This window comes from Oryzias latipes, chromosome 22 (assembly GCF_002234675.1).
Source record: "Oryzias latipes chromosome 22, ASM223467v1".
NCBI lineage: Eukaryota > Metazoa > Chordata > Actinopteri > Beloniformes > Adrianichthyidae > Oryzias > Oryzias latipes.
The window spans coordinates 12,415,716-12,426,012 of NC_019880.2; the positions used below are offsets into that span (position 1 = coordinate 12,415,716).

At 38.5% G+C, this 10,297-nt stretch overlaps 1 protein-coding gene across 4 annotated transcripts in view; it reads left to right on the forward strand.

Annotated features, from left to right (window-relative positions):
• Positions 1–9,392, forward strand: part of unc79 (unc-79 homolog, NALCN channel complex subunit) — a 34,121-nt gene extending 24,729 nt beyond the window's left edge. Inside the window, exons 33-51 of one of the 4 annotated variants that reach the window (XM_020713431.2) lie at positions 1,123–1,224; positions 1,597–1,713; positions 1,786–1,891; positions 1,982–2,122; positions 2,230–2,268; positions 2,343–2,455; positions 2,533–2,618; positions 3,018–3,191; positions 3,465–3,533; positions 3,599–3,709; positions 4,808–4,912; positions 4,998–5,075; positions 5,188–5,277; positions 5,361–5,536; positions 7,776–7,959; positions 8,060–8,263; positions 8,593–8,670; positions 8,751–8,792; positions 8,880–9,392. In XM_020713431.2, the coding sequence (XP_020569090.1) occupies positions 1,123–1,224; positions 1,597–1,713; positions 1,786–1,891; positions 1,982–2,122; positions 2,230–2,268; positions 2,343–2,455; positions 2,533–2,618; positions 3,018–3,191; positions 3,465–3,533; positions 3,599–3,709; positions 4,808–4,912; positions 4,998–5,075; positions 5,188–5,277; positions 5,361–5,536; positions 7,776–7,959; positions 8,060–8,263; positions 8,593–8,670; positions 8,751–8,792; positions 8,880–9,068 (2,204 nt within the window). In that variant the 3' untranslated portion in view covers positions 9,069–9,392. The remainder of the gene's footprint in view (positions 1–1,122; positions 1,225–1,596; positions 1,714–1,785; positions 1,892–1,981; positions 2,123–2,229; positions 2,269–2,342; positions 2,456–2,532; positions 2,619–3,017; positions 3,192–3,464; positions 3,534–3,598; positions 3,710–4,807; positions 4,913–4,997; positions 5,076–5,187; positions 5,278–5,360; positions 5,537–7,775; positions 7,960–8,059; positions 8,264–8,592; positions 8,671–8,750; positions 8,793–8,879) is intronic. The other 3 variants (XM_020713432.2, XM_020713433.2, XM_020713434.2) reach the window with 3 other exon arrangements.
• The last annotated feature ends 905 nt before the right edge of the window (positions 9,393–10,297 follow it).

Below are 10,297 nucleotides of genomic sequence, written 5' to 3' on the forward strand. Positions count from 1 at the left end.
AGCATGTCCCTAAAAAATAAAAGAAAGTTAATACAAATAATATAATAATAATAATAATAATAATAATAATAATAATAATAATAATAATAATAATAATAATAATAATAATAATAATAATGATAATAATAGATAAGGGAAAATAAAGAAAATACTACTACTAATAGGATAAATATTGATGATATAAATAATAAAATTAGGTAGTAAGAAAAGGTAATGAGTTAAAAAAATTAAGTCAGAAAGCAAAAATTTAACTCTCAGATATAAACTCAAAATAATAATAATGTAATTATAGTTTTATGAAATGTCTAAAAATCATAACTAGTTTATGTTCCTGATAGTGATATAGTTATTTTAGTTTCTCCTTTATTTGAACATTTAAGTAAGAGAAAACTTTAAAGTTGATAATAATAAATTTAAAATAAATTTCACTCCAAATTTTTTTATAATTTAAATTCTATTTTACTTTTTAACCCTTTAACCAATAAAAAGGTAAAAGATTTTATTTTCTTAATTTCCTTTTGCCTCGGGTGAGTAAAACACACAATCAGTTGCTCAATTCAATTCAGTTTTATTTGTATAGCCCAAAATCACAACAACAGTCGTCTCGGTTTAGAACGCAGTTAAAGGGTTAAAACTATTTAACTTTTAGTTTCCGTGCATTTTTTCAGTTTTTTATGTTGTGTGTTGATAGATTCCTCTATTACTTAATCTATATCATCTCACATCATTTTTAGCACCATTTGCATGTCAGCTTTTTTAGTTTTCTGTTGTGGAATGAAGTATTTTGTGTATATCCGTTCATTTCTTCCTTGATTCATGCACTAGTAAAATGTTTGCATAGAAAATGTAGGAATGTACCATTTTAAAGTGCTCACAATACAGGGACGCAAAACCTCATTAACTGAAAGCTGTTGCTTTATTAAAAGAAATGTCAGATCTAATTACAAAATTGTTAAATGTATCTGAGAAAACAATAAAATTGCCATAAAACAACATAAAAAAAACATAAATTGGGGCTTAACGCACTGATGGTGGAGAGCGTTCTTGCTGTCATATTGGCACGGGATGGCATATATTCTGATGCCCGTGGATCACCCATCACTCGTCCGTGTTGCCTTGCAGATCACAAAGTTTTGTCTACTTTGGAAAAGCCTCGAGAATCTGCCTCAGCCCCAACTCTTGAAGCTGCTATGCCTGAAACAAGCCACCGCTCTTCAGTATCAAGTAGGACGCTTTGATTAAGAGATTGTTTAATTAACTCCGCATTGTTTTTTTTATTGTGTTTTTGACAAAAACTGATGTTTTTGTATAAAACTAGACTGAAACGTGTATGTTTTTGCAAATAATCCTTTTTTAACTTGGTAAACACTACAAATAAAAAGTTAGATCAATGGTTTCATGCATCCTGAAAATCCTCTAATTACAGATAAATAAATAAATAAACTATTATAATAACTTTAATAACTTCTAAATGCATGAATGTGGCATCATTTCCTCCATTTTCATGTTTTGCTGCTCACATGTTGAAGCTGTCAGTAACTCTTACATCAATTCAGCAGATCATTAAAGGTGTTGTTTTCTGTGTTTGACCTCCAGCTCAGTACCGTCAAGTGAAACGAGGCTCCCTGGGGGCTCTGACTATGAGTCAGCTGATGAAAAGACAGCTGGAGCATCAGTCCAGTGCGCCGCACAACATCTGCACTTGGGAGACGGGTGAGCCACAGGCGACTTAATGATAGATATTAGCTCAAATCAGGCTGTGGATTAACACATCTTGGTCCCCAGTAGGTCCAACAAAGACCAGTCTTTTGTCAGCACCAAGTACAGTCAGCATGTTTGTTCCGGCGCCTGAGGAGTTCATCGACGAGCAGCCCACCCTGATGTCTGACAAGTGAGGGAATTTGTTCTGCAGTCACATTTGCCCTACAAAAATCAGTGTACATTTTGTTTGCGTTTTTTTTTCTTTTCTTTTTTGTCTCAGGTGTCGGGACTGTGCGGCTGTGCTGGAGGAATATGATGAGGAGACCCTCAGCCTTGCTGTTATAGTCCTCTCGATGTTCATCCACCTCAGTCCTGATTTGGCTGCTCCGATGCTGCTCGACATCATGCAGTCTGTGGGCAGGTATGCGGCAGAGCAGCTCCTCCAACCGTCCACACAGCACTCCACTGTTGAATGAAGTGTCATAACCCGCTCTTAGGACTCATCCATAATTCATGGATTTCTTTCAGATTGGCATCTAGTGGCAATTTTTCTGGACAAGCTGAAAGGTATGACACTTTGAAGCTCTCCCTCTGAGCTTGTCAAAGAGTTCAGTGGTAGATGTGTCTGTTCTGTTTTGCAGTATGCTGATACCAGGCAATGTGGCAGGTGTAGCCAAGCAATTCCTGCGCTGTGTGTTTCACCAGCTGGCCCCCAATGGCATCTTGCCCCAGCTTTTTCAGAGCAACATCAAAGGTTTGCTTATTTTTAGCCCTAAAAGGTGCAGTTGATTAAAAATCTGCCATCACATGTGCACTCTTTTCGTTTCACAGATGGGACTTTTCTGCGAACCTTAGCATCTTCTTTGATCGATTTCAACGAGCTGAGCTCTATTGCAGCCCTCAACATGCTGCTGGAGGTACAACTTTTCTTTTTTTTTTATATATATATATATATATCACCCATGTGTTTTAATGTTCAACCAGCAGGGGGAGCGCTTGCCAAATTTTTAGTAGCTTATCTTAATGTTCAACACAGTCCATTTAAAACAACAAATCGTCTGAGCTTTTCCAGAAACCTTCTGTACTCTGCACCACTGTGCTGCTTCTGGATTATTGTTGAGCTAAATAAATTGAAATGACAAGAAGCTATGGTTGCTTGAGCTCACCCAGATGGTTGTTTTCACATCACTGTGCTTCGTCTTTCGTTCTTTTCATGAGCATCACAGTTGATCAAGACAAATCTTAAGAGTAAATGTCTCAAGTTGTGGAATTATATTATATAACCCTGTGATGGTTTATGTCTCTGTGCCCTAAAGGGGTTGAACAACAAAAAGAGTCTGCCAGCAGGGGGCACAATGCTGCACTGCCTGGAAAACATTGCCTCCTTCATGGAAGCTCTCCCCATGGATTCTCCTAGCAACCTGTGGACTACCATCTGCAACCAGTTCCAGACCTTTCTCACAAAGCTGCCCTCTGTGCTTCCCCTGAAGGTAGATATCAACTCTTCCGCTCACTTAATCATGGTCTGATATGGGTTAATGTGATTACCACCGGAGGAAAAAGCATTCAGCGGTGCTCCAGTCAGCTTCAATAGTCAGCCTTAAAACTGTAATTGATTTGCATCTGACTCTTTTAACCTTGGAGGTCAAATTAATTTCCATGGCAGATCCCACAACTTGATCAAGCACGTGATCACAGAATGCCATCTCACTTTGTACACAACTTTTTGAGTTCTATTGAGTCTAAAATCCATCTCTTCCTAGTGCCCAATGGATTCCAGTTTAAGGATCATTATTTGTCTTCTAAAAATCCCAACAACAAGCGCAACTCGGGTAAGTCCATAGCAGAAATTGGACAGATCAGCTCAAATGTGTGACATGTTTCCTTCTGTTTACAGAGTCTCCTTGAATCCTTCTCCAAGCTGCTGAGCTTTGTTATCCAGTATGGCACGTTCAGCCTCTCCTACCTCGTAGAGTTGTGTGGTCTCTGCTACAAAGCCTTCAATAAGGTAATCTAGTATGTGCTGACGTGTTTTGTGTAAACCCCCGAAAGCTGATCTGCAGGATTAAAATGCTGTACTCTTGTTTAAATCCCCATCATGTGTAACTTTTTTCATTGCTACACCTACTTCTCCAACTCTCTACTCAGCCAGAGATGTAGCCATGTGACACAAGTGATTAAGTAGGAAATCAGACAGTATTGATTAGCAGGATTAGTTGGTGTCCAAGTCGGAGGATGTATGGTGCATTTCTCAGTGGCTGCCTGACACAGAGGTGTCTGTTTGAGCGAATGGATCCTTAGTCTTCCACCACTGTCAGCGTTATGTGCTTTATGCCTCCTGCCGTATTGATTTTTTACACTCTCATTAGTACCCCACCTTACAAAATCCACACTTCAAAAACCAGCATTTATTAATTGTGGATGGTGTTTTGTGCCAATTGCAGGAAGAACAAATGAATCTTTTTCGACTAAGTCCGAATTCAAGGGCTAATAAAACATTTAGCACATGATATACCATTTGTACCAGCTTCAGTCCTATTTTTTTGTGAGACTGGACCCTCACAGCTCAGCCATTTTCCTAAGCTATGCTCCATTAACTTTTAATTATAAGAGTACTACATGCAGGTGAGTGCAGGAGCAAACTGCACGATGAGAAACGTCAGCTGCAGCTCTGCGTTCTGTGAGAGTGGGTCATGCGCCTGCCTCTAACCTAAGCAAACATGACTGCAAAGGGAAAGGGAGAGGCGAACTGGGAGCCAAAATATGACAGTGTGGTTTGTAAACAGGCAGCTGGGCTTTGTGTGGAAGAGATGAACAAAGAGAGCAGCCTGTCCTCGGGGAAAGAGAAGGCAGTCTGACAGCCTTGTCTGAGCTGCCTGGGACTCTGGGAGGAGAGATCTGGACTGGCCTAAATCTACTCCTTGGTTTCACTATTCTCTGGCTTCCTTGCTCCCCTCTTACCCCGCCCGCCGCCTTTCCTCCCCCCTCTATTCAAGCTACAGAGTTTATGCTCTCTGCGCAGCATGAGTAAGGGAGAGTGATAATAGAAAAAGGCAGTCTTGCTGCCTCAGTACATTTACTCCCTTCTCTATTTCCTCACATCCAGGAGAGAGATAAGTTTTACATGTCCCGCACTGTGGTGTTGGAGCTTCTGCAGGCTCTAAAGTTCAAGTCTCCTGTGCCTGACACGAACTTGTTACTGCTGGTCCAGGTAGAATATAAATCTTTCATCATTTCTGTTAGCCAGAAAATCATGTAACTCCACTGTTGATGTGAAATACAGTGTTTGTTGTCAGTTTGTTTGTGCAGATATTGGCACACAACTAGCCGAATCCACCATCATCCAGAAGCACATGATCTCTACGTTGCCAGGGGTGAGACTTTGAATCTCTTTATGTTACAATCTCATTAAGCTCCACAACATAAAACAGTAGGAAGCTCAGTTGTTATTCCTTCTCAAGGATAAACTGTTTCCATTCTCCACAGTGTACAACTGCTGCAATGGAATGCATGAGGCAATACATAAGTGAGCTGCTAGACTTCATTGCAGACATGCACACACTAACCAAACTGAAAGTGAGTTTTCATCGGAAACCCACAACTACCATTACACTACAACAGTATTCTGATGTAAAACTTCCATTTCCTTGGTTATTTAGAGTCACATGAAGGCTTGCTGTCAGCCGCTGCATGAGGACACTTTTGGGGGCAACCTGAAAGTGGGTTTGGCCCAAGTTGCAGCCATGGAGATCAGCAAAGGCAATCATCGTGATAATAAAGCTGTGGTTCGATATCTTCCCTGGCTTTATCACCCACCATCCACCATGCAGCAAGGGTAAGGAGACTGATGCTTTGAAGACTTAAAGAGGCTAAAATTACTTAATTAAAATGTAACAACTGTGTTGTTAGTCTTTCAGGATTTTATTTTTATTCTAAATTTGATCAAAAAGTATAATTTAAGTAGAAATATTGGATAATTATTTTTCACTTTATTTGCGTAAAAGCTCCTTTTCAAAATTTCCGATTCACACACCAGTGTGGTAGAAAAATAAGGAACATCTATAAAAATGGACTCCCTTCAACATGCCCAAAAGCACATTTCTTTTTCCTTAAGTCCTGGTTTCTGTTTCCTCAGATCAACGTTTTATTATTTGACCATTTGTAACTATGTTGTGCACTATGAGTGCCAATAAATAGAAAGAAAGCAACACAAAATATAAAGTCTTCATTTATCTTGACATGCTGCTCTCCATCACTGAGATGAATGGTCGAGGATAACATACTAGACTTCAAAGAGTCAAAGATCAAGGATCTTTTTAGTGTGCGTGTGTGATAGCTGACAGCAAACAGACGCACAAGTGTTTTGTTCTTCAAAAGTATAGCAGTACAAGCATTGTGGTACTGTATGTAAAAATAGGACAGAAAAATATAGACACGGCAGTGAAATAAAAGTTCATAACACAGGAAAAAATAAAGATGTTTCACAAAACATTTAATAAAAGTTAGCAGATGAAAGAACACCTTTAAATATCAAAGAAGAAAGAAAAACATTAAAATAAATGTATTTATTCAGAACTCAGTCACTAGTTGGAATGGAAAGAACCCAATTATTAAGAAGAAATATTTTAGTATGTTCTGGAATAAAACAGAGACCAAAACATGTATAAAATGAATGTGAATCCTTTTGAATCCTTTTATTCTTCTATTAATCTGTCTTTAATACCCCAAAGCAACTCTTCTGACATGCATACAAAAAGAGGTGGCCTAAATATGAAACAAGAACACTAATCTTAGGCGGAAAATCACTAAAAAATATACCAAAATCTAGAAACACAAAGTTCCACACAGACTTTCAAAAAGGGAAAAATAATTTTAAAATCGAATAGATAGAAAGACTTAAAATTGAAAGTTTTACGGCCCAATAATAGGCATTTTGTTTGCTAGTTCTAAGCAAATGGTTTGTATTTCTTGAGTTTTTATGTTAATAACGTAATTGTAGTTCATTTAGATTACAGTGACAGAAATTAAAGTAAAGAGTAGAAATGACTCATTTTTAGAACAAAACATGACAAAAAAACATATGATCTTGGTACGAGCTGGGATATCTTAATAACCCCTAATAAAATCTAAAACTAGCACTTATTCTTAGAAGGTAGCTTTAAATTTTTGTTTCAAAAATAATAACATTGATTAAACTTTAAGATAACAACCCTAAAATTAAATAAAGAATGAGAGTGGAATTTGAGTTTTTTTGTTTTAAATGAGGTTTTTTATAGAGTATGGCTCAAAAGCATTTTGACCCATTTTATTAATAATTTTATTATTTGTAGATCCCAGCTTTTCATGAGATTAAAACAAATCTCGACTGCTGATTTTAAGAAAAGGTGTAGAGCAAAGAGATGTTAAAACAATGTAAAACCTGGTAAAATATCTTAAATGTCTAGGAACAAAGTTTGAAACGTTTGCAAGGATCAAATAGTTTGCAGTATCTCTGAAACCTGAAGTTCAACTTTCCGCTTTTGTTTCTTTATTTTTGGGGCAAAATTTGTGCAACAACATTTGTTGCCTTTTATTTGTCCAAGACAAAAAAATAGCTTTTTTCAATCTTAGCAAAAAGGAAATGAAAAAAAAAAAAGAGTAAGTTAAAATAACCTTCTTTCTTGTCATTAGCCTTGCATTATGCTCCTCAAGACCACAGTAGTCAGGAGTTGTTGTGATTTTTAAAACTTTTAGAGTAGACTTTTCAGGCAGCGGAAGCTGGTTTTGTTAAAAAAAGGATTGTTCAGTTTTTAAGTCCTGCTTTGACTATATGTCTTTCTAAGTAAACACATTTCTTTTGATGGCAAAACAGCTGTTTTATAATTGTGAATTTGTCCTAATAGAAAAAAGCTAAGATCCAAACTTGAATGAGATTAGAATTTTTCACTACAGAGCTTTTGTCTTGTGGTTTCTTTTCTGAGACTACATGTAATGTACACTTAAAAAGTCATTCAAAAATCTAAAAGACAAAAAAAGGGATTTCTGACTAAAGTGAATGAGAAGATATCAAATCATGTCTTATTTTGTCTCCAAAGACCTAAAGAGTTCATTGAGTGCGTGTCCCACATCCGTCAGCTGTCTTGGCTTCTTTTGGGCTCCTTGACGCACTGCGCCCTGCACCAAGGCTCCACCTCCTGCATGCCCATCCCTCTGGATGCTGGATCCCACATAGCAGATCATCTTAAAGTCATCCTTATTGGCTTCCCAGAACAGTCAAAGGTCAGCTGAAAATGATTTTCCTCCATGTGGTCAAACTTTTTTTTGTTAGCTTAAGCTGTTTTCTGATCCTTTGCTTTCTTTTTTTGTTTTTGTCCCCTAGACGTCAGTGCTGCACATGTGCTCTCTGTTCCACGCCTTCATGTTCGCACAGTTATGGACTATCTACTGCGAGCAGACAGCTGCAGCTCCGTCCCTGCAGAACCAGAACCAGACAGAGTTTTCTTCTGGCGCTATTCTCACTGGCCTAGAGTTCTGGAGTCGGGTTACACCCAGCATCTTACATCTTATGGCTCACAATAAAGTTGTAAGTTGTCACTTGGTTGTTTTTGAACTCAAAATGCTCCAAGATTCTCCATAATTTTGGAAACGGAATTTGTTGTATACCATTACACAGATCAATTCAGTTCAATTCAATTCAGTTCAATTCAATTCAGTTCAATTCAATTCAGTTCAATTCAATTCAGTTCAATTCAATTCAATTCAATTCAATTCAATTCAATTCAATTCAATTCAATTCAATTCAATTCAATTCAATTCAATTCAATTCAATTCAATTCAATCCAATCTAATCTATGCAAATAAAATCAAATCAAAAACATAACAAATCATAAACATGTTAATTATTTCCCTTAGATGGTAGAGATGGTGTGTCTTCATGTTATCAGTTTGATGGAAGCTCTACAAGAATGCAACTCTACCATATTTGTCAAGGTTAGACCTCAGCTGCATCTGTTACACAAAACAAGTTCCCATTAGCATAATCCTCACTCATCTTTATTTTTGTGTTGTAGTTAATTCCTATGTGGTTACCCATGATTCAATCAAACCTAAAGGTAAGCCTTTTAAGCTATGAGTAAGGAACTAGACTCTTCAAACTCGTCAAACTGATATGCTATACACTTCTCTCTTTGATTCACCAGCATCTGTCTGCGGGGCTGCAGCTGCGGTTACAGGCCATCCAGAACAGAGTGAACCACCAGTGTCTTCAGGTCCAGAGTCCTGGAGCTCCTCCCATTGCCCTGCGCAAATGGCTCCAGTGCACCCAGTTCAAGATGGCTCAGGTGGAGATCCAATCATCGGAAGCAGCTTCTCAGTTTTACCCCATGTGAGCTGATGGATCCTCAGAAGTCCACGAATCCTTACCCTGCAACTATAAAGGGCTCCTAGAAACTTTGTGGGATTCAGATGTTTGCACCTTTGGTTTAACACTTGTGCTTTTACGGCAAAGCTATACGACTTTGAGGCACTTCTTTGTGCCCACCTGATATATTCAAACACATCTGGAGATCCAGAGTTTCCGCATTAGCAATAATGAGGAATGGAAACATGTGTTTGACCATCCTTGAAGAAATTCCCCTTGTTAAATTCATATCTCATGACTTTCTAAGTTGCTTGGATGCAAGATGAAAATAAAAAGTACAAATCTTTGTAAACTGTGTGACACTTTGTCATTTTGTGTGAATTGCCAGCCCCTTCAAAAATTGAAATGTGACATTTACTGGCCTTTGACTACGGGTGGATGTGGAAAATATCCTGTATGATAATAATGCGGGGCGCGATAAAAATCAGCTCTGTTCTGGGTGAGAACCTCAGGTGTCTGTGAGAAAATGACATGACATGCATTACCCAGCTCCAGTCTGAGATCCTTGTCAGCCTGTCAGTCATGCTGCCTGCTCCCATCAGGGCTCCGATCGATCAGAGGCCAATCTATGTTGTGGCAGCAGCTTTATAACTCAATAATGTGGAGCCAGACATTGGAGACAAACAAGACTATTTCGGTGGTGCTTCCCCTTCTCCCTCCCCATAAAGTGAAGAGCAACCCCCCCCCATCTACAGAGAACTTGGCCCATCTTGGCATTGGTATCAGCGAAACAGACCGGCCCACGCACACACCGAGCAAACGCAATTACCTTTTGGCCTAATGTTGTTTGTTGTGATTAGGCAGTGTTGTGAGTTCTAACTGTATTACCACGAAGTTCCTCTCTGAGAATAACAGATGACACGACAGGAGGGCAGCACATTAATCTTGGTTTTGATCTTTGCTGCTGCAAGAATTTTATTATCAAGTCTTAAGAACAATTAGATCTGATGATATCCATGCATCTGCCGGGGAAACTAGCTTACTTATGGGATGAAAAGGCCAATTTTATTTGTATGGTTTCTGAAATATTACTTTTGGTTGCTTCTTTTTTGACGGGACCCATGCTAAGAGGTGTTTCAGTCCCTCAATACCAATGTGACAGATGAAGATGGACACACACGCATTCGCACAGACTCCCTGGTGACCTCCAGCTAGCTGAGACCGGCTGTAGTGCCCCTCATCATCAACCTCTAGTCT